Source organism: Dermacentor variabilis, chromosome 6, assembly GCF_050947875.1.
Source record: "Dermacentor variabilis isolate Ectoservices chromosome 6, ASM5094787v1, whole genome shotgun sequence".
Lineage (NCBI taxonomy): Eukaryota > Metazoa > Arthropoda > Arachnida > Ixodida > Ixodidae > Dermacentor > Dermacentor variabilis.
This window is the reverse complement of record NC_134573.1, coordinates 193941238-193965713: the sequence shown is the minus strand read 5'-3', so window position 1 is coordinate 193965713 and position 24476 is coordinate 193941238. Positions and strand designations below refer to the sequence as shown.

Here is a 24476-nt window from a genome sequence, read left to right as displayed (position 1 = left end):
AGCAGCCGTCAGGGAGGCTCTTTTGACAGGTCCGGTTGGCGTAATTTCGCAGTCTTCTGCCGCCAGCCACTCATACTCACGGCGGAGCAGAACCTTAAACTTAAGGCGAAGGTCCGGGCTTGTTTCATGACCACGTCACACTTCACTGGCAGGGACCGATCACGCATTTCAGCGACGCTGCCGCAAGCTTAGCCTACAGCTCCGGAAAGCGTCCAGACTTCGGCACGTGGGAAATTTCTCACTTGCCGCCACAGGGTGAAAATTTCGCTTTGCTGTAGTCGCCACTCTCGCACCACCCGTTTAGAAACATCGAAATTGCGGCTCGCTGCGCAGTGATTTGTTTCTTTGGCGTAAAGGATGGCAGCCCTCTTGAACGCTGCTGTGAACGAGTGCCGAAAGATTAGTGGGCCTGCAGCACTCATGACGACCGGGGAAGCATAGAAGTAGCACGTAGCCGGCAGTCAAGTGGAGCGCGTCAAAAAGTTGGTCAAACCAATGCCAATGCCTTTAAACAGAGAAAGAGAAACCCGCGAACGGTGTCTGCTTTTCCATGAACTACCGATACTCCCCGCAAGCGCCGCCGTTGTAAGGGTGCCGCCGCAAATGGGAACAGCGGCGCTTCCATGAACTATCGACACCCCCCATGAGTGTTGCATGCACTGTATTGTTGAAAAACCCTTCCGAAAAGCGAACAAACACGCGGGATAGCGAAAAGATACGGGTAGGACCATAGAGCAAACATAAAATTGTAGCTACGTTGTAGCTCTCGTTGGTATCGCTTTTTTTTGGCGGGGCCATGTTTTGGTTTCGATTGTAAGTCGACCTCCCAACTTCAGACTTTCAAATTTTAAAAAAGGGGTCGACTTACAATCGTGTAAATATGGTACATTGACTTGCGCCACTGAATCGGATTCTATACCTGTTGTTTCCTTTAAACCAGCTTTCTCTGAAGTTCCTTGTACCGGACGGGTCGCACCTCCTTCAGCTCTTGCAGCTGCCATCAGTTCCGACCTGACACCTTCGCAGTCACAACAATTGCTTGCTTTCCTCCAAAAACATGAAGGTTCGTTTGACGCGCATTCAGCTTCGTTAGAAAAGACTTCGATTACGACGCATCGGATAGAGACAGATGGTACATCCATCGTGCGCTGTAGACCATATCGCGTATCGCTAGCCGAGAGGAAAGTCATTGACAAGAACGTCACCGACATGCTCCAACGGAACATAATACGCCCCTCTGCTAGCCCTTGGTCTTCCCCCGTTGCTTTGGTTTGGAAAAAAGACGGCTCTGTTCGATTTTGTGTCGACTACCGAGCACTTAACAAGATCACACGCAAGGATGTATACCCTATGCCGCGAATAGAGGATGCCTTGGATTTTCTGCAAGGTGCCGAGTACTTCTCCAGCATCGATCTGCGTTCCGGCTACTGGCAGATACCTATGCATGAGGACGATAAGGAGAAAACAGCGTTTTCAACACCAGATGGGCTCTACGAATTTAACGTCATGCCATTCGGCCCCTGCAGTGCGCCCGCAACGTTCGAGCGCATGATTGACACCGTTCTTCGTGGCCTGAAGTGGAAGGCTTGCCTGTGCTATCTGGACGATATTGTTGTTTTCTCGTCAACCTTCTCTCAGCACCTGCAATGTCTGGATGAAGTTCTCACATGCCTTGCCAACACTGGACTTCAGCTAAACACCAAGAAATGCCATTTTGCGAGCAAGACGAAGAAGGTACTAGGTCACATTGTGAGTAAAGATGGCATTCGTCCTTATCCTGACAAGTTTTCGGCAGTTCGGCACTTCCTTCGTCCCAAAAAGACCGAAGATTTGCATAGTTTCCTAGGCCTCGCTTCCTATTTTCGCTGATTCATACGAGGCTTCGCCTCAGTAGCGTCACCTCTGCACAAATTACTGGGTTCTGATGTTCCCTTTGTGTGGTCTCCTGAATGTGAATCTGCGTTCGCCCATCTGAAGCGTGCTCTCACATCTGAACCAGTACTACGCCATTTTGATGAAGCTGCTCCTTCCCTCCTGCGTACGGATGCTAGTGGTGCCGGCATTGGTGGCATTGTTCTACAGCGAGACGACACTTTAGGGGAAAGGGTCGTCGCGTCTGACAAACGCCGAAAAGAATTACACCATCACGGAGCAGGAATGCCTAGCTATCGTTTGGTCTGTACAGAAGTTTCGACCTTATCTTCACGGCCGCCATTTCACCATCGTTACAGACCATCATGCATTATGCTGGCTTTCGACACTGAAGAACTTGTCTGGACGGCTTGGTCGGTGGATCCTTCGTCTACAAGAATACGACTTTACTATTACCTACAAGTGCGGAAAAAAACACAAGGATGCAAGTATGGACAGCTGGGCTAGTTGGTTATGATTAGCATTATGAAACATCGTTCCAGCGCACAATTGAACAAGGACGAGAAGAGAAAGACAACACGAACGCCGGACTTCAACTGTGGAAGCTGAAGTCCGGCGTTCGTGTTGTCTTTCTCTTTTTGTCCTTGTTCAATTGTGCGCTGGAACGATGTTTCATAATGCTAAAGAAGGATGCAGACGAGCTTTCCCGCTGTCCGCTTCTTACAACACCATGCAATGGACCTCGAACTACCATCCGTGACAAGCTTTCGCATGACCCCTCTTCACATGCTTTCTTGTTGGCCACTGTAGACGAGATGCCTACACACGACAACAGATTCTTCCAATCTCATCAACTTGCGGACTCTTACTGTCGGCGCATCATAGACCACCTTCAAGGACCTTCGTGCCCGCCTAACGCCCGCCTTCGTCGACAGCTGACGCAATTTAAGATTGACAACTGCGTCCTGTACCGTCATGTCTATCACCCTGATCGTCAACGCTGGGTTCCTGTCCTGCCACGCTCTCTACGTGCTCATGTCCTACAGGCTTCTCACGACGACATGACTGCTGGTCACCTTGGTTTCCAGAAAATTTATGACCGTATGAAAGGTCGCTTCTACTGGCCTAGATTGTCCACCAGTGTAGCGAGGTATGTCGCTTCCTGCACCCTTTGTCAGCGTCTAAAGCTCCCTACATCAGCTCCAAGCAGACAACTGCAACCGGTTCCTTGTCCGTCGCATCCATTTGAAGTCATTGGCATTGACCTGTACGGTCCTCTTCCCGTGACTCTCACCGGTAAACGATAAATTGTGACAGCCGTTGATCATTTGACACGCTACGCCGAAACAACTTGTGTGAGTTCTGCCTCAGCCTCTGAAGTTGCTGCATTCATACTTCAATCCTTAATACTGTGCCACGGTGCTCCTCGCGTCCTCCTGAGCGACCGTGGAAAAGCATTCCTCTCGCAACTAGTAGACAAAGTACTCGGAGCCTCCGGAACCACCCACAAGACTACCTCCAGTTACCATCCGCAAACTAACGGCCTCACAGAGCGATTTCATCGCACGCTGTCAGACATGCTAGCCATGTACATCGAACCGGATCACCGAAACTGGGACGCAATTTTGCCATTCGTGACTTTTGCGTATAATACCGCCGTTCAACACACGACCGGTTACTCGCCATTCTACCTTGTCTATGGTCGTTCGCCCTGTTCCTGTTTTGACGCCTTTCTTCGCGCCAACTGTCAATCAATGTCCATCCACCTGTGAAGAATATGTGCCCCACATTCTGCGTTGTCGCCAGCTCGCCCGCATCAACACCGAAGCAAGGCAACAGGACCGCAAGCAGCATTACGACGCCTCTCATCGCGTTGTGTGCTTCTGCCCTGGCGATGAAGTGCTACTCCGTACACCAGTTCGTACTCCTGGCTTGTGTGACAAATTTCAGCTTCGGTTCATCGGCCCCTACAAAGTCTTGGAGCAGACTTCTCCGGTGAACTATCGCGTGGTACCAGTTATTGTTCCAAATGACCGCAGCTGCCGTGCCGCGGAAGTTGTCCACGTTTCCCGTATGAAGCCTTTCACGAGGCGTTCGCCGCCCCTTTGAATTGCGGCCAGGATGGCCGCTCTCGCACGAGGAGACATTAGTGTGGCCATTTATAAGCTATTCTTTGTCATCTGTACATGATCATCATCATGTGGGGTTCATATGGGGTTCCTTAACATCGCTTGTGGGGCTGTCTCTCGAGTGTGATCCGTGCTGTGGGCGTGATCGGTTTGGCGCATCTTCGACTCAGAATAAACGTAGTGACAACTGCTGCGTCACAATATTTTATTTGCTGTGCATTTTTTCTTCTGTTTTCTTTTTGAATAAAATAAACAATACTGCTTACTATTCAAACTGGATGAAGTTGGTTTTTTAAAAAAAGTTCTAACGTGCTTACTAAAGAGTGACAGCATCGGCCAACACGATGTCAGCCTATCTTAACATAAAGTTCTGTGTCACTCGGGCAATATTGCAAAGGCACTCAAGGAAAACCTGGAAAACTCAGGGAATTTGGAAATGACACCCTGAGGACAGTTGAAGTTAACATTCCAGCTGCTGAGAGAGAATCTCACTTGTGACAAAGTTTGGGTCTCATACCCACTTGTCATGGCGCTCTTTGGCCAAACCTGGCCCTTATGCCATAAAACACCACACATCATCATTGGGTCTCATACCAATGAGCTTGCCATCAGTTGATAGAAATAGCTCATAATTGAAAATATTTGCTTCTGTATGCTATGGGGACTTACACGCGTCCCCTGCTATGCTGTTTTGCCCGCATGTTTTGTGTCTTCTGTAATCTGGCTTCTCCTCATAGCTTAGTGACAGCGCAGTCTGGTTGTAGTGCATTACGAGGGATGGCGCGAGTGTTGTGCTGCTAGTGCCACCTAATGGCAGGGTTAGTCAGGCGCGACAGGGTGTAGGCTCTTGATCGGTGGCTCATGTATGGCAAGCGGCACGGACGTTCCTCGTGTGCGCCGATCAAAGCTTCTGCGAGACTGTCTCGCGAGGCCTACACTGGAATGGACGAACACAATCGTTCGTGTGAATATACACACGAACGACCAGGCGTAAGTGTCCAGCATGGGGCAAACATATTCGCTCGTTACCTGGTCCGGTGAGTCGGACTTCGTAGATTTGTTGTGCGCCCATCGGCATATTCTATCAATAATTCGGCTGGCTATAGATTGGTATATAAAAGGTGCAATAAATGCCCTTGTGATAGTCTGCACTACTGTGTTGTTCCTTTGTCCGAAGAGCACTGATAGACCCCACAATGCATCTTTTTATTTCTATTTGAACATGTTCGACTCAATTTGCAACGGGTTTTTCCAGTTTGATTTTTCTTCAAAGTAATTTATTCGCTGTGCATTTTACTAACACCTGTTGAGACTGGGGTTTCGTGGCCGATGTGATGTCAAGTTGGTGTCGTGACGAGGCAGTCATCAGGACAAGTTCAGGGATGGACGAAAAACCTTATTCACGTATTTACATCTTTGAAGGAACTTGGTGAACTGACTCCGGCACTCCTCTGTGCGCCGGCTTAACTAGCCAGGCTGGTCCATCCCCCTTTTTCCCTTTCTCCATGTGATGGCCAGGATCGCACCAATCTGGGAACCTTGGTAGGTTCATCATAATTCACGAACATGCACTTGGACCGAGAGGGTACCTTTCTCCCTCTCAAAGGTCAGTGTGCTGTTGACGACGCAGGAATGTCGGGGTTGAGCGCTGACATCCGGCGACAGCTCTAGCAACCCTTCTAGTAATTTGGCAGTTGAAATCCCGTTCTCCGAACCTGATCAGTGTCGAAGAGTGGAGACCGCCGGTGCGCAATTGAGTGCTTCCCAGGGTCGTTTTCGGTCGCTGAATGGGGGGGGGGGGGGGTATGGCGACGGGCACCGGTGGTCAGGGTGTACAGTCGAACCTCTATATAACAAAGTCCAATTTGCAGCCAAAATTTTCGTTAAATCGCGAGTTTCGTTAAGTCGAGGTTCGCATGTTTCAGCAGTCCAAATAAAGATGCAGGTTCTTGGAACACTCCTGGTGTATGGCAGATTGTAGATAGCAAAATTACAAAGATAACCAATAAACCCCGGAACTAATAACACAACCGATAGCGTGATGCCCGATAGACAGTGGGTACGAACGCATTTTTCTCCATTACGCGTACGGCGAAGTGCAGGCCTGCAGCAAACGCCGCGCCTAGTGCTCATAGCTGCCACTAGATGTGGCCATCAGTGCCATCATCATGATTTGTCATCACCATGGCAAGCCGTGGCGTAAAGAAAAAAAAATTGTGCACATACCACAGCTATCAACTTGAATATTCTTTCGAAGAAAATTGGAAGTAGTATTAACTTGGTGGATCCACGAGGCCACCACTTACCATTAGAGCGCTTAACCATTGAGAAATGGCTTAACGCTCGCAGCCATCTGATGATACCGCGCTCAGTAAAGCAATGACGACGTCGATTCATGAACGCTGGAATAGAGCAATTCTATGCAACTCAGGTGGAAACGAAGAACTCCGTCAGCTTCATCTGCCGCTTTTTAATAAGCGTCGCGATTGTAAGGTGCTCGTAGGTTGACAGGCTTCTTGCGAGTGCGCGCCCGCATACGTGCGTAAGAGATCCGGCGCATCCATGACTTGCTTCGGTGCAGCTATGTTGCTTGCCGCCTGGAGTTCATCGTCCGAGTCGTCCTCCTGCATTTCTGTATCTGTGGCGCTCTGGATTATTGCGTCATCGTCCAGCTCTTCAGTTGTCACAGCGCGAGCATCGCTGAAGACAAAGTCCTCGAGTGTCACGTCGCTTGGAGCACCTCCCTGATCGCAGAGCAGCTGCCACGAGTCAACGACATCTGTTGTGTACGCCATACTTTCGTCACCGTCATTGTACTCACGGCGGAGCAGGGCCTTAAAATTAAGGCGAAGGTCCGGGCTTGTTTCATGACCATGTCGCACTTCACTGGCCGGGACCGATCACGCACCCGCGAGCGGTGTCTGCTCTTCCGTGAACTACCGATACTCCCCACAAGCGCCGCCGTTCTGAGGGTGCCGCCGAAAATTGGAACAGCGGCGCTTCCATCAACTATCGACACCCCCCATTAGTGTTGCATGCACTGTAAAACCCTCAAAAATTTTGAAAAACCCTTCCGAAAAGCGAACACGCGGGATAGCGAAAAGATATGGGTAGGGCCATAGAGCAAACATAAAATTGTAACTACGTTGTAGCTCCCGTTGGTTTCTCTTTTTTGGCGGGGCCATGTTTTGGTTTCGATTGTATGTCGACCCCCCCAACTTCAGACTTCCAAATTTAAAAAGAAGTGGCCGACTTGCAATCGTGTAAATACAGTAACCAACTGCGAAAATGTGCCCAACGACCGCTGTTCGTAAACCTACTTCCGGTTGGCGCTTTCCCTTTCCAACAGGCCGGTGACGTCATAGCGTGACGCGTTCCAGAACTTCTGAAGCACTCCGGCTAGCTCTACAGGAGCGCGTCCGCTGCAGGTTTTATACGTACACGACAGATGGCGCAGCGACACATTCTGATCCACGTATTGAAGCGCGCCGGGAAAATTTGAGCATTAAAGGGCGCATGCAAATCGCTGTATGCCCGGCCAAAGTTTTCGTCTGCCTGTCAAGGAGGCTCCTGGTACGTGCGTGCGATGCGCGAGGACTTCGTTAAATCGCAAGTACAGTATAAAGTGACCTCGTTAAATCGCGAAAAAAAAATACATGGTTTTCAATGGGGCAGAGATTGGGAAAAATAAAAAAGTGCGTTAGTTCGAGAATTTCGTTAAAATTGAGGTTTGTGATATCGAGGTTCGACTGTAATTGCCTGCAGAGGCGAGGTCACAACAGCATTTCAATGCTGCCAGTTTAGCGGTGAAGCATCCTTCTCCCGAAGGACCATCGGGCTCAACACTCCTCTCTTCTCTTTTTTAATAAAATCGACACTTCGCCTTGCTATTCAAACTGAATTAAGTTGCTTCCTTTTTAAATTTTTAACATGCTTACTAGAGAGTGACAGCATTGGGACATAAAACGAGGTTCTGTTTCACTTGGGAAATTTTGCAAGGACACTCAGGGAAAACCTGGAAAACCAGGGACTTTGGAAATGTCAGTTAGGTAGACACCCTGGTAAATCTCGTTTTTATTAACGCAAACTTAAGGGCATGCTATATTTTTCTTTTATAAGCTGGATGCTCATTACATTCAGCTGCACTTCTATTTGTCTTACCTTTAACTCGCAAGAAATTTGTGTGCACTAGGCCGTGGGGTGCATGTTAGAATCTGGTAGATAAAGTGGGCCCTCTGTTACATCTCAATTTGCACTGCTTACATGCCTCCCAGCTCTCCCAAATTTTCTGTAAGGTAAGGGTTTAGGCTTGGTTCTACGATTTGAAAAATATTTCGTTAAGTTTTACAAAAAAAAAGAAAGTTCTCTGCACAAAAATATTTTCAAGCTCTAAAAAAGAAAATGTGATGGACTCTGTACCAAGCTCTTATGGCAGTGCAAGGCACCATATACGCAGAAGTGTACATGCTTCAAGCAAGTTTATTCACTTGCAGCCAGTTCCTGCCTGCTTGTGTGTACAAAGTGGTCTTATTGCGAATTCATCATCATCATCAGCCTGGTTACGCCCACTGCAGGGCAAAGGCCTCTCCCATACTTCTCCAACTACCCCGGTCATATACTAATTGTGGCCATGTGGTCCCTGCAAACTTCTTAATCTCATCCGCCCACCTAACTTTCTGCTGCCCCCTGCTACGCTTCCCTTCCCTTGGACTGCAGTCCATAACCCTTAATGACCGTCGGTTATCTTCCCTCCTCATTACATTATTGCGAATTAGATCTCCAAAATGTTAATTTGCTTAGTATTTCACCTTACTCCCACACCTAATACAAATGTCCTTAAAAGACACTCTACACTCACAAGCTTGCAGCTTTTCTGTTCAATAGCTTTTTAAAAAGTTGTTTATATAGTAAAACTTCCTTTTACTATTGTTCATCCAAACTGCATTTAGCTCCATCACTCAATGCAAACTGGTGGAGTGAGAACTGTGGAAAAGAAATGCAGTAGCAGCAAGCATGGAGCTTTTAGGAGCAAGTGGAACTGTTTTGCACGGCCTTTGTGATGGCAATGTGCTGGCATGTGTGTCACACCGCAGTCATAACCTTTGGCACTCTGAAAAGATCTTGTTCACAGACTGAACTGCATTGCAAAAGCAAAGTTTGTTCTCGGGAATAAAGCTTTTGCTCTCAGTGGTGGGGATAGGGGCAAGTGAACTCAGACATCCAGTGGCACTTGAGCAGCCATTGGTGGCATTTAGTGATGTTGTGTGGGCGCGGCATATGCCTGTAACGTGCCACTAAACATGCAGATAGAGGTGGTTCCCAAGTGTTTCTATCATATGTAGTCTCCAGTGTCCACAGTAGTAGGCCCATCAGTCATCATATTCTCATAAAAGATTGGTATCCCTGGCCTTCAGTGACTGAAGAACAGATACGTGATGATATGGGTAGAAATCATATCATGGAAGGAACACATTCCTCACCGCACTTCTTGTTGCTGGTGGCATTTCTGGTAAGATAGACTGGACCTGATGAGGCTTTCCTCTCTTCTTCAATTTATTAGAGATTGGCATCCTTATGTGTTGTGAAATTTAGTGAATACTATGTTCCAGAAATATCTAGACAAACACATTTCATTGTGCTTTTAGAGTGTCATTGTAGCATGAAAAAAACCATCGATTACTATATTGTATTACTATATTAACTCGAGGTTAAGATTTTTTTTTCCAGAGGGGTGCCTCATTTTTTTACATTCAGTAATGTACAATAGGGTGTTGGTTATGTTTGCTGAGTGCTTCATTGTTAGTGTGATTACTCTTGTTCAAATATAATGCCGCACATTTTTGTTTGGCAGTCACTGACACGACTGCAATTGAAAAATTGTGTCAGAGCTCGGCTGAATAAAGTTACTGTATTGGCGTGTTGTTTAAAATGGTGCTTTTGAAAGTTGAAAGGCCAATATTTGCCTTTAAGCACCATTGTACTGAACTTATTTGCAATTTCTTTCCTTCTCCTTACAGAACAATACGACACATTTGTTAAATTTACCTATGACCAAATTCAGAAGCGGTATGAGGGTGCTACACCCAGCTGTAAGTGATCCATCTTTCTCTCTCTGTCTTCATTTGTTTTTCTTTTTTTGCTCTTCCGAATGTTTTGAGTCTTTAAAATTCTTGGTTCATTTGCAGTGGCGTAGCCAGAAACTTCATTCGGGGGGAGGTGGGGGGGGGGGGGGGCTCACAATGCAGCTCGGCCTCCTCCCAAGAGGAAGCATTAGGTCGGATGCTCCTATCTAAATATATGTAGAAGGAGAATTCGTTTTTCTCGGCAACTACTTCACCAAATTTGATGAGGTTTGTTGCATTTAAAAGAAAAATTTTAATTCTAGTGATTGTATGCTTCGATTTAGGTCGTCAATATTTTATTGAAGAGTGGCAGAAAACGAAAATTTTCAGAAAACGAAACACAAAAGTTTACAACTCTGTAAATCAGCAATGAAAACTGATATCACAATTCTGTGAATTGCACATAATAGTACATCTACAGTGGACAAAATTGAGGTTACACATGAGTCTCAAAAAATTAAGTATTATGGAAATACGGCTTTTGCAGAACCCTTGTACATAACATAACCAATTCACATAAGATACAAATAGACATATCGACTTTGTCCGCTTTGAATGGTGTAATGGATGCCGTTTACAGAACCGCGATATCTTTTCTTGATGCAGAGCCATTAATTTGTAAAGCTCCTGCTTCTATTTTTTTCGAAGTTTCGAATTTTTCAAAATATTTTAAACAATGTTCGGGCCCTAAATCGAAATTCCGCTTCCAATAGACACTAGAATTTAACTTGCTCTCTCAAATGCAACAAACTTCATTAAAAGCGACTCGGGAGTTATCTAAGAAAAGGGTTTCTGCGTTTTAAATGTATCTGAATGGGCCGCGTCGGAGATGGGCCCGAGCTAAAGCTTCCTCTTAAATAATTTGCCTAGGGATCGAATACATGAATAATAACTGCATTGCCATTGCCAAAGATGCTGCAAAAGAATTCTTGAACACTACGCTCTGTCAATACAAGTATAATATGTATTCTTTCATAAAATATTATGCTCGTATGTGCCCAAGATAACTCATGTCAATGCTTCCATGTTTTTTGTCTATTTAGTAAGTAAAGAAAATATCACATGAACTTTAGAACTACATCAGTTTGAAATCAGCAAAGCAGTGCATGCCGCTGATATGAAAAATGTAAAGGCCGTGAAATGAACAAGTTGAGGACAAATATGTTAATGAAACTTTGTCATTCAAGAACAGTGTTTACATTCATGTACGTATGCAACGACCAGTGAAAAATCGCAATGACGCTGTCATTTGTTCCAATGTATTACACAGGAGCAGCTGTCATCGGTCGTGTATCGTGAGTAATTGCACCGAAATTATAGATGCAACAGAGAGCACGCATAGGAAGCAGTTCTGCAGAATATACGAGGGCGAGTGAAATGAAAGTGAGCCAATGCGAATATGTGACAAATGGGGTAAAAGTGGCCTCCATGAGCATTTAGACATTTGTCCCACTGACTAACGAGTCGCGTAATTCCCGTCTCGTAAAGTTCCTTGGGTTGTTGCTTCAAAACGTCTGCAGCTGACTTTCACGTCATCGTCTGAGACAAATCTGGTTCCCTTGAGCTGTTTTTTCGGTTGCCCCAAAATGTGGAAGTCTGAAGGTGACAGGTCTGAGCTGTATGGCGGATGTTGCAGCTTTCCCGCTTGAACTTTGCCAGTTTTGTATTAACCACTTCAGCGACGTGGGGAAGGGCATTGTCGTGGAACAAGATGACACCATTCGTCAATTTTTCACGTAGTTCTTGATTGCGACACGCAGGGGATCCGGCGTTTCACAATATCGGAAACAATTGATAGTCTCTCAAGGTTTAGCAAATTCTATCAGTAATGGCCCCTGATGATCGAAAAATAAAAGTCAACAACACCTTTCTGGCGGAAATGACGGCCTTTGCTTTCCTTGGGGGCGGTGAATTTGAATGTTTCCATTGTAAGCTTTGCCGTCGTGCTTCAGGCTCGTAGTAGTGGCGTGATGGTTCGTCTCTGATCACAATTGCAGACAAGAAATCGTCACCCTTATTGTGATACCGGATCAGATGAGTAAAGGCAGCGCCGAACTTCTCCGTATTCTGGTGTTGGTTCAAAATCTTTGGCATCATGCCATTGCGCACACAAGAGCCGATAACCGAGATGTTCATGAATTATGGCATGAACGGTGACGGTGAACCGAACCGTGACTGATGTTCACACGCTTCGCAAGTTCATCGATGCTTATCCTCCGTTCTTGTGTCATCAACTCATCAACCTTTGCAATTTTGTTAGGGGTGATTGCACGATGGCTTTGGTCCGGTCTGGGATCACAGTTGCCAATGTGATTGCCAAGTCCTTCTTTGAACCGTTTGTTCTAACACTTCACAGTTGCCAATGAAATGCAATGTTCAATGTACACGGCAGCCATACGGTCACTAATCTCTTTTTGGGAAACATCTTCAGCTGTCAAAAACCTCACGGCACCACGCTGCTCAACTTCTGGAGTGTCCATTACGTCACGCAACCATGTTCAACCCAGTGTATGAGCGCATTAAAGAACATTTATCCTCACACCTGCGTGTCACTTTTGTAAATGAGAGATGCCTGTGTGCTACGCGCTGGCCTTGCAGATAATAAACAGAATGATAATTGCGCGGGGTGGGTAGGCTCACTTTCATTTGACTCGCCCTCGTACATTCGAAATGCAAAGATGCAATGGAATATACAAATGCGAAGATACAGCATGATAAAGGCCAAAAAAGTGCCACTGGAAACGAGGTTCACTGCACGTATACACAAAACCTCGCAACAAGATATTTAAACATACGTATAAGTAATCTCCAATAAATCTACATATCTAAGAAAAAGTCACTGTTTATAATGCGTCAAACAAGGCAAATAAACATGTTGCGCAATTACAGATTCACAGTATCCTAGATCCTGCCCCCATTCCATCCACTCCCCCCGATGTATCGCGCGCGACGGAAGACTGTGCGTTTGCTCCACACTTTTCTCCCTTGTGCACACAAGAGTGAGCCACCATCGTCGGCTCACCCATTACCCCCCCCCCCACCCCCCACACGCTTTCACTCGCACATACAGCATGCGGCGCGTGGTCACGATGTTATCGCCCTTGGACTTTATGCGAAACATGAGGGCGATGGTGACGGCAGGGAATGCGCCTAGAGTGTCCATATAATTGCTATCTCAATAATATAAGAGTATCCGGAAGCTGAAGCATCCCATGGCCCATTACTTTCTGCAAAAGAAGTAACAAATAGAACTTTCACCATGCGACAATTCGCTGCGCCGCTACGTTTTTTTTTTTTTTTTTTTTCCTCTTCTGGGGCGGGGGCACCGTGATGAAAAAAAGGGGGAAAAAACGCAAAGGAAAGTATGTTGGTCACAGTCGAATGCCTACTTTGCGCAACTAATGTGGCTATTAAAAGAATATCGAAGAAAACACGAGATGCTTGGTCCACCAAGAACGATGCGCATACTGCTCGGCATCCTACACCAGCGAGACAAGTCTTTCTGGAGAGGTTGCGCTCAAGCGAACGCGGTGCAATTCATCGAGTCCCCACGGTGATGGCGGCGAGCAACCATTGTTTCTTTTTCTCTTCTGCTAGCTAGAAAGCGTCCAAAACTCTGCCAGGCGAAAATGCTCTCGGCCAGAGAAAACCGAACGCGCACCGAAGTGCACTGCGCGGTGGTCGGTGCGACACGAGAAAAACGCATGCGCTTTGGCTGGCTCTGGCAGCCCGCGGGTAGGGGAGCAAGAACAAAAAAATTGAAGAGGCTCAATGTGTCTTCGCGATTAAAAGTCAAAGTAGAAAAATAAATAAGAACGTAGTTACCTTGGCTGGCTTTAGTGTCTTCACTGGATGCTTTGGCGCAGGTGAAAAAAAGCGTTGATATTTTTTTATGTGACATGACGGCCCGAATAAACCACCAGAATGCTTCGTCTCATCGGGCCTCACTGCCGACTTTGTCAACTTGTCTGATAGTGTGTTGATTTGGCTTGTCTCGTTGTATAGCCCGATGTACGACTTTGGAAAAGTTAATGAACCTTTGGCGTCAAATATGTACGGCAACATTAAACTTACAAAGTTCGGCAATTGAAAATCTAAAGCACACGCTTGGAAATGTCGATGCACCTTTCACGAAAGGTTTATGAGAACTTTATACCCATAAAGTTTCGGAATTGACATCCACGCGCTCCGTAGATTCCATGATAGAGTGTATTCCGCGGCCTCCGTGAGATGCCTCGGCGAGCCCGCTCGCCATCAAAACGTCCTTAAAACTTTGTGCTCGGATGGAGCTGCTTGCGTTATGTGACTCCCAGTACATGGGCATGGCCGCGAAATCCAGCCCTAGTTTGAAATTTTTGCCGTGAAATGGCTTTTCGACCGTGAAAAAGACGTTCTAGACAAAATCCAGAATGATTTCTGGCGCCGGGGGTTGCTTTGGTTGGCAGTGCATGGACAGCACAAAAAAATTTCGGGGGGGGGGGGGGGGGGGAGGCTGAAGCCCCATAAGCCCCCCCCCCCCCCCCCCGGCTATGCCCCTGGTCATTTGGTGCTCAGGCTAAAAAGTGCATTTTGTTGCATTTGCAGTGACTGTGCTTGTAAGAGCAGAAGCATTTGACTTGGAAAAGCTGTTACAGATGAAGATAGGCTTAACAGATTATGCATTCTGCAAATAAGGGCTCAGAAGTATAATTCTTTATTCATAGTAATGTGCAAGTGACATACTGCAACATTAGCTCTTTTAAGGAGGAGCCAATTTTCTTTGCAGTGAGCGTGTGCGTACAGGCAATCCCACATATATCAAACTGATATAGATAATTATTATCCATATTGTCTGTTGGAAAATTCCCTTAAAAATCTTATACAAAAATATAACAATGTATTACGCGTATATTGAACTCCTGTTCACTGCCGCAATATATTGAACGCTGCACTGAGCCTCTGCTGTTATGCTTCTCCTAACAGACACATGAAACACTTCTTGCGTCATTGGAAATCTTTAAAGGGTACCTCGCCAGGCTCCATGAAACATTTTGGCTATATGCTGGAAGTTGTGGAAGCGTTCTACCACAAGTGTTTTTCAAATTAGTTCATTAATAGCTACGATATAAATATTTCAGGGCCGCAAACCCATGATTTCAGGAGGCAAGCTCAAGCGAAATTCCTTCCCTGCGTTCTCCCATACCGGAGCTTGAGGATCACTTTACGCATACGTCACAGGGCCCGCCTTCTTCTTCTTCTTCTTTTTTTTTTTACAAATACTGAGCCAAGTGGATCATACAGCATGAATGTGCACTGGAACACAGTATAAAATGACAGTTTCGTTGTCTGCGCGTGCGACTGAACAACATGGGAACAAGCGGATGAAACGGAAGTACAGTAAAACCTCGTTAATTTGAACTTAGTTAATTCGAACCGGCAGCCTAGACGAACCTGGTTAATTCGAAGATTTGGGGTGCTATGAGGCAATTCCCGATCCCCATTTCACTGCAAACCCGACGAAACGACGGCCATTTGGAGCCGCGAGGTGACACCACGTAGCAATCGCAATTATTTATAGATGAAGCGCCCGACCCGTCGTACTGCTAGCACAAAAATCAGTCCATGGTACGCCCTGTACACCGCCGAAAACGCGCGCCTGCAGAGGAGAACACGTGCTTCACTGCGATGCAGCGAGCATACCGGTTTTTGTCACATGCTCTCGTCCCCCACTCTGCATGCTCCTCTAAGTCGCAACGTCAGCACGTTTTCCATGCCGCTGCCACTGGCTGCCGTTCGCCCATTTCCTCTCTGCACCTGCGGTGACGTGCGCATGCAATGACAGTCTGCGCCGTTTCTTTGTGTGCGCTGGTTAGTGGTGTTGCAGCTAGCTTGGTGTTATTATTTTTTTTTTTTTCCTAACTGTGCAGAAGTGTCAGTGAGTGAATATGTCAAAGTATGACTTCAACGCTGCAGCAGAAGTTCTGCTTGATTCAAGAAGCGGGTGAGAACATGTGTTCTGAGACAGAGTTGGCTGAAAGGCACAGCGTGCCCCTCTTGAAGAACAAGTCGAATGTACTGGAGGCTTACAGCAACACATATTCTTTGAAGCGGTCGCAAGTACGGGCTCTTATGTACCACGATGTGGAATCAGCTTTACTTTGCTGGCTGCAGAAAGCAAACGCAGCTCACCTTCCCGTCAATGGAACGATGCTGCGGGAGAAGGCCAATGACTTGGCTCTACAACTTGGGTACGAAGAGTTCAAGTGTAGCAATGGATGGTTCAGCCATTTTAAAGAGCACAATAATTTTACTTTCGTAGCCATCTGTGGCAAGAGCGGCAGCGCAAACGAGAGCGTCGTCGATGACTGGAAGAAACACACGTTGGCTCCGTTGCTTAGCGAGTACAGTGCAGACGATGCGAACAACCATGATGAGGCAGCCCTTTTTTACGATATGCTGCCGACAAAAACGTTCGCAGCGAAGGACACAGCGGTCAACGGTCAAAAGCAGGGCAAGGAAAGCATTACCGTTCTGTTCGGCATGAGCATGTGCGGTAAACATATGCTGCCGCTACTCGTAGTTGGAAAGAGTGGGAAGCCTCGCTGCTTTAAAAATGCACTGCTGCCACCAAGGGATGAGCTTATCTACTGGCACAACAAGAAAGCCTGGGTCACAGGCGCAATATTTGAAGATTACGTTCGGCAGCTTGACCGCAAGTTTGCAGCTACAGGCAGGAATGTACTCTTCGTTGTTGATAATTGCCCAGTGCATGGTGACATCCCACACCTGAAAGCTATCAAGAATGGTATTTCTTCCTCCGAACACCACGTTGATCTCGCAGCCAATGTACCAAAGCATCATTCCCCACACGAGGAAGATTTACCACCACATCCTGCTGAACCGCATGCTCCTCTGCTACGACTACGGCAAGGAATACCTACTTCATTGACCTCCTCGGGGCCATATGTCTTTTTGTGTATGCATTGAAGCAAGTGGAAGCCACTTTGATCATGCGGTGTTTTGAACATGCTGGCTTCTCGGAGGAAAGCACCGTCAATGCTGATGCTGACTATTCATGTGCACTTGGTGAAGAAGGAGCCGAGTATTGTGACTGCATCAATGCACTCTGCGCAGAGGATAGCGAATCCGGTGCAGTCGGCTTCGCCGGGTATCGGAACTTCGAAAATGATCAACAAATGTGCTACTCAGACTTGGAGAGTGAAGCTACCACTGATGTGACCATGTGCGATGACAGCGACGACGATGACGCTAACGAGCCTTTCTGAGCACCCGCTCTTAGGGAAGTTATCGGATCGCTGAACGTTATCCGCAGTTTTATTGAGTGCTACGGTGGAAATTTTCAAGTGCTGCACGTAGTTGGCCAACTAGAAAGCATGACTCTTGGAGCCTCAAACTATAGGACACGGTAAACCAGCATCTCTGATTACTTTAATGCAAAGATCGCCAAATAAAGGAGCACATTCCTGCAGCAAAATTTTTGGCCTGGGTTGCATTTTCTTTTTTTTTTGTGTGTATGTGTGTGTGTTCGGTTAATTCGAAAACCCGCTTCATTCGAAGATATTTTACTGTCCTGATGACTTCAAATTAACGAGGTTTTTACTGTACATCTCTCTTGCTATGGTACGAAGTAAAGCAAATATATACAGACGTTCGGTTTGTGTGTTTTATGATTTCTCTAAACTTTATTTAGTCTATTGAAACAACAGACTACACAACTAACAGATGTTGCCTTGTCATAAGAAGCCAACTAACACTGACACCAAGGACAACATAGGGGAAATTACTTGCACTTAATAAATGAAATAAAGAAACGATAAGTTAATGGAAATGAAAGTGGATGAAAAAACTTGCCGCAGGTGGGGAACAATCCCACAACCTTCGCATTTCATTTATTAAACACAATTTCCCCTATGCTGTCCTTAGTGTCAGTGTTTGTTGGCTTCTTATGATATGACTAATAAAAATGGGCCCCTCGGTTAACCCCTTCCGGATGTTGCCTTGATGAATTCTTGCATGTCACTTTGAGCAACGTCACAGCAAAGGCATGTATAGGCACACTAGCGCATATACGACACCTGGGAGCGCAGCACCTACGAGGAGAAGGACAAATTAATCTGGGAAATGCGCCTGGTTTGGAATTTCAGCTCTTTCCACAGCAAGTAGCAGTGTAATACTTAGCAGACACAATCATTAGCGTGCATTGTATGCACACGTTTATCAACTCAAAATGGGCAGACCTGGTGGGGGGCCCTTTATTGTCCACGAAATTGCAACTGTATTGTTTTGGCAGATGCTGTTATACAAGAGGTTGAATCTGAAGGGCATTTATGCTACAGAGGAAGAATAAGCAAGATAAGTAGACCACCACTCTGCTCCAAGAACACAAAAGACCTCCCTGTCCAATACGCATTCCACAGTGTTTATGACACCATCTTTTCACTGAGTGGTGCTCAGGCATGGGTTGCCGAACTGGAGATGTCTGTGCTGCAAGGTTTGTCTTGTAGGCAAAGGCTTCCTGTGAATAGCCAAACCAAATCCGAGCCCGAACCCCACTTGGACAGATCTTTGCATTACAGTTTGAATTTAACAAAACTACCGCACTTTGCGGAAAGACCAAATTGTGGCACACAAGGCTCATCTCTGTGCAATTCGCAGCTCCGCGCAGAACTTGTTTCCTTCATGCTCGCACAGTTACATGTCATTGAAAATGGACTCGGATGTTCTGCAAGCTGAAAGCATGCGTGTAGTCGCAGACGGAGCGGCCAGAGAAGGGCCAAGGACAAGAAGACGAGGCGAGGCAGGCATCGGAGCATTGAGCGGCATGCAAAAAGACGTGTGGACTTTTTAAGGCAGTTGAAAAGTGAGGACGACCGGTTCCAACTGGAAGTCTCTTCCAAAACCCACATATGACAATCGGCCATTGTAAAACTGTACTGTTGGAATTGTGACGGACACATGGGCGGGCACAATTGTGACGGACACATGGGCGGGCACGTTCATGCGTGATTCACAGTACAAGTGTGCTGATGGCAGTACCGCAAGTACACATACAGGCTGGTTTATACCGAGGTGTGTCTATTTCCACCTTACCTTGAATAATGCACAATAAGCACTTTCCAGGTGACATGGGAGTTTAGGGTTAGTGTTCTGATCAGCATATCAAAGAACATTACGCAGTGCAAACAACTTGCTACATTAATTTGCAAAAAGTAACTCAGCTTTCGTGTGTTTGACACTGCCTGTGAGAGACAAATTGGTAAATTCTCGCTTTCTGTCAGAGACGTGCAGACATGTTGGATAAATTTCAGATAGGGGTATTTTATATTTCGAATTATCAATATGATCCCCTTTGGATTCGATGCTATATCAGGGATCAACTGTAAAACTGCATTCCTGTTGACAAGCTTGCGTAAATCTGGGACATAATTGCTTTTGAAGCCGGTTACTATTAATGACTGACATTTAAATTGTTTAATTGCCATATAATCATGCATGTCGGACTACAAGTGCCATATCGTTTCTGTGTTTGCCTTTGATCAAACTGGGAAAAAGAAACGTGATGTGCGCATAGTGAAACTGACCCACCAATCACACTGGCTTTGTATAAGTTCACTAACCTGATATGGAGACCACCATAGCTGGGCTTTCCTGGCTGTCTGACTGTTCCAGCAGCAATGGATCATAACTTGCTGACGACCATGATGTAGAAGTAGTGCAGATCCATGTAATCATCAAATAATAGTCTCATAATGCTATCACATTGTAATTGCTCAAGTGAAGCATGAAGGCCTGAGGAGGAGCAATGCACGACACTCATCTCTCATGTGATTCCTCAGTTGTTGGCATTGACATAGGTGCAGACCTTCGCAGTGCGCCAGAAGGTACTTCGACCAATGAAAGAGGAGAGCAGGGCATCAGAAGGTGCTTCCACAAATGAGAGAAGAGTTCAATGATGCGACTCAAAACACTCTTCCCTCCAGCGTCACCAGGATTGTGTTGCCATCTGTGCATCACAGACAGCAGAATCCACTTGTGCCCACAGTGTCTAGAAGTATCTGTGGCAGCACGGCTGTTTTCTGCCATGGTGCATTAACCAGATACTGTTCATGGGAGCTCTGGCACCAGTGGCTCGCTTGGTATGCCCGGCTCCGTGCCTGGCTGGGCTAGTGTATGTTTGGAAAGCCGACGACCAGTTGAACATCGGGGAATAGCGTAGTATTTTAGACTAGAGTGCTATAAAACATGCTTTACACTGAATTGTCATGGAGGAAGCAGGACCTTCACACTCCCAAGCGATTCGGCAAGAATGGGAGTGAAAATGCTTATATTGGCAGACAACTTTTCTTGGCCATGAAGCGAAGTCGCACCAAAGCACACCTCTTGCATTGCTGCTGGAAATAGTTCCACAGCTTTGTTCAATTTTCTTTTACTTGGAAAATGGAGAGCAGTACTTCGGTTTCTTACAGCACATATTTTAAACGATGCATGATTCATCCGTCATCTACTGATATCTTGTTGTATTTTTAGTTTGCCCTTTTGAGTTTTGCCAATTGCGAGACCGTTGTACGTTTTAAACATTCAGCGCAGGCATAATGGTACCCACGTCTTTTGGTGAGTGTTTGTCGTTTGCTGTCCCTTTCGCAACCTTCCTTGAGAGGCTGATGACTAACTTCAGCAACAAAAAGCTGATGAAGCACACAAAACAAGTGTTTGCAAGACCAAGCGAACACGTGGAAATCGTCGGCACGTACGTGCTGGCGTCAGTTGTGCATCCTAGTCCCAACCGGTGCTGAGGTCATATGGCTGCTTCGGGACTCCCACGCAGTTTGCATTGCTCGCTGTCCAGAACTGGATACGTATCCGATGTGTGTGAACATGACTTAGCCTTAGAAATAAAGTCAAGTTAATTGTCTCTGCCTTCAGTGAAGTAAAGGAAGTATGCAAGGTCAGAGAAATCGAAACCACTGCCGAACTCGCCTGGACTACATTGCGAACAAATAGATGTGCAAAAGCTTCGCCTCCATAACTTTCGCTTCATCGCCAAGAAAACTTGTTCGTGCATATAGCCTCCACCAAAGCTAACACTTAAAATGTCCTGTGAAGTAAGAGCTAGCTATATCCTTCCCAAGATCTGAAGACAGCTCAGGGGCATAAGCACTTTGAAGTCTGTTATTACTACTGACTCGCATGTTATGAAAGTAAACAAAAATTTTTTTGTTTTACTGATGCCAGGAGCAGAACTTCTAGCCCGTGGACAACGTAAACATTTCATGTTTGATGTGGCAAAAACTTTTTTTTGCTACGTAAACACAAAAATGAAGAAGTGAGTTGCAAGTGGAACTGCATTCTGGATTTTCATGTCATTCGGCAGTGTTTGAAACACACTTCATGGTTTCATCTGTGACGACACTACCCGGTCAAAAACTGAAGGCACACCAGACCCTATATCCAAGAAGTCCTGCATCAGAAAACACACCTGACTACTGGCTTGGGGCCTTTTAGAGAAGCGAAGGCGTGAGAGTAGTGTTCTCAAAAGTTTTTTTTTTTTTTTAGAGCCGATTTCTTTGTTTTACTGTGTGGCCTATATTGACTGCTTCTTTTGTCACGTTCCTTGGGCTACAATCCAGGTCATTATATTCTCGCTTTCTTAGCTTGACTGCAAAGGTAACATAAAGAAATGACAATACAAGGATCTTGTGTAGTGAAAGAAAAAAAATGTCACGTCCATCAAAACAAATTTACCTATGCAGTAATTGTTCAACGATCCTGCCGTTGTAGTGTTTAAGCTCCCTCAGACCCTTCAGAAAGTGCAAAGGAGCAAAATTCTGCTGAATAGAACGTTCTCATGATACTACTCTGAAACATTTATGCAAGCATGAGGGAGACATGAATATTTGTGCCAATTTTTATCAACATCCAAGAGAGGTGCCCTGAACCACTTTTTATATAAGTAGAGAAAGGCATTTGAAGTTAAAATAGACTATTTCAGAAATATGTTAAAGGATGTTGAAGGTTGTTTAGGGGCCCTTTTAGGGTTTAGGGGAAAAAGAAAGTTGATTCTCAAAGCCCCGTAACTTCCTTAACAAAAGGTGTTTTGGCATTCAAGCACAAACATAACTGGAACACCGATGTAATTCTCTGCTATGTTTGGGAATTAATATCTCATAAGGTTGTCATCCTAAGAATTTGTTCCAAGTGGATCCACCTTTCAATTTCCACGGCTGGAATATGTAAATAATGGGTCAAGGTAATTCGTTAATGTTTGTTAGTCAATTTGGCATTTCAATTTTGAGCACGTAATGTCTGCCTCTTCGAGTAGACCAGCTCATGAACTAGAATTGCGCTATCTGCAACATTCAAGAAATTTTGAAAGTGTTCGCTGAAACAACCGGTGTGTGTGTCGCAGAGTTTCCTACAATAATTACTAGAGGAAACTCTGGTGCTGCGATCGTTCAGCCACCATGGGAAGTATGTACACGGATTAGTCTGACCTTCGTAACTGGTGCTTCAGATGCTCTTGTGGCTTCATTTATACTTTTTTTTTTAATGCAGAAGGTAATGACTCTGCAAGCATGCATAATTGCTGCTTGCAGAGCAGCAATTATGCATGCTTATGTAGTTATGTAATCACGTAATTGTGCAGCGGCAAATGCATAATTACAGTGATTGTGCTTGCCCATACGTGCATGGTTTCAATGTTTGGCTTCTGTGCTGGAGTCCTGTGTTTGATTCCTACTGTCAGGCAATTTTAATAATGTTTATTTCATTACCTATAATGGTGGTACTCCCTTAAAAATGATCACTTTGCAAAGTCATGAAGCCATTTAAAGTGAGAAGGACAAAGTTCAGGCAAATCCATGTCCTATCCATCCTTCCCATGCAAGTTTGGAGGAGGGCAAGTGTTCCGATCAAGTCACTAATTGGACACAGCATATGAAGCTGAGCTTTCCTGATGCCTGCTTTTTTTTGCATTGTTTCAGATTTGTCGTAACACGATGCTGCACTGTGAAAGAACTCAAGTGGGGGTTCTGTGCTGTAGCTAACCGAGGGCAAGGCAGTTTGAGCCTGGACTCTGCAGGCACCAATGTCCAGCCGGCATGCCACAGTGTCGCCCCTCATTTGTCAGTTCTTCCATTCTCTTGTGACTTGCACACAGACTGCTGGTGCGTTCATTCCCTGACAGAAAGAAGCAAAGGAGACGCCTCATCTACAAGCCCTTCTGTGTTGGCGATGCGAATAAGTGTGTGCTTTCTGCTGTTGCCACCTCGCCATAGGAGACCTGTGATGACATTAAGAGTGCTGAATGTGACATTGCATGTGGTTGGTGGATGCAAAAGACTGCTTTTGTATGCCAAGGAGTGAAGTTTAGTCACATTTTCTATGTAAAGAGTTAAAAAAAGTACAAGTGTGGTGCATTGCGACGTGTAATTATATGGCTTCAGTTTACTTTGCCCTGAATGAATGTCCATTTTGTGCTTACATTGTTGCAGTGTATGTGTGACGTGAAGCTTCAGCATGAACAGCTTGCTGGATATTGAGGGGTGCACTTAGGTGTGCGATTGCAGAGAGCTTTATATGGCTAGGAGGAAAAGTATTGAAACTGCAGCTCACAGTCACCAAGAGGCGGCCTCAAAATTAACTTAGTGTACAGATGTATAATATATAATGCACTACAGGGTGTGCATGCCAAGCTGATGCATTAGTTTTGTACCACTGCGTGCGTTTTCTTGCCTTTGCTTTCAAAATATTTGACTGGCTCATGTACATAGATTTGCACGGGTTTTGCCACATTGCTGTTCTCTTGTGTGGCGATTTACAGAGGTCATGGATGGGATATGCAGAATGCCCGAGCAGTGCCTCCCTGGTTGCATTTTGAATGCAGTCGGCAGCAATGTTGCGTGAAAGCTCCTGAACAGTAAATGCCTGTAACATGTAGCTGTTTGGACAGTTTTGGACAAGCAGTTCATTTGGCTTTGTAAACACGAGGTCTGTTGCATGCATTGGTTCTTTACACTTAAGTTGTGCACTTGCTGTAATGAGGTCAACATGAAATAATCACTGAAGCACTCAAAACCTTGAGAGTTTGTGCAATTCAGTTGTTTGCTTTAATGCTGGAGTAGTCTTTGGCTTTCATTTGCTCTGCAGATGTGTAACTTGATGGTTATTAGAATAAAACATTTGAGATACAAGTCTGTGTCCTTTAATGGCTGCAAGAATGTCTGCATTAACTGCAAGGTAGGTGTACTGGATCCTGTCAAGTTGGTCAACAAGCAAGCCCCGTGTAGATGCATTTTGTGCTCAAAAGAAACCCCCACTTCACAGTCGCTGAAGCAAAGCCTGTTCGTTGCATGCA

The 24476-nt window shown here is 45.7% G+C and overlaps 1 protein-coding gene across 4 annotated transcripts in view; it reads left to right on the top strand.

Moving 5' to 3' along the window:
- akirin overlaps window positions 1-24312 on the top strand; it is a 58918-nt gene extending 34606 nt beyond the window's left edge. For 3 of the 4 annotated variants that reach the window (XM_075697250.1, XM_075697253.1, XM_075697249.1), the window contains 2 exons: window positions 10019-10090; window positions 23104-24312. In XM_075697250.1, coding sequence (XP_075553365.1) covers window positions 10019-10090; window positions 23104-23114 — 83 coding nt within the window. In that variant the 3' untranslated portion in view covers window positions 23115-24312. The remainder of the gene's footprint in view (window positions 1-10018; window positions 10091-23103) is intronic. The other variant, XM_075697254.1, reaches the window with a different exon arrangement.
- The last annotated feature ends 164 nt before the right edge of the window (window positions 24313-24476 follow it).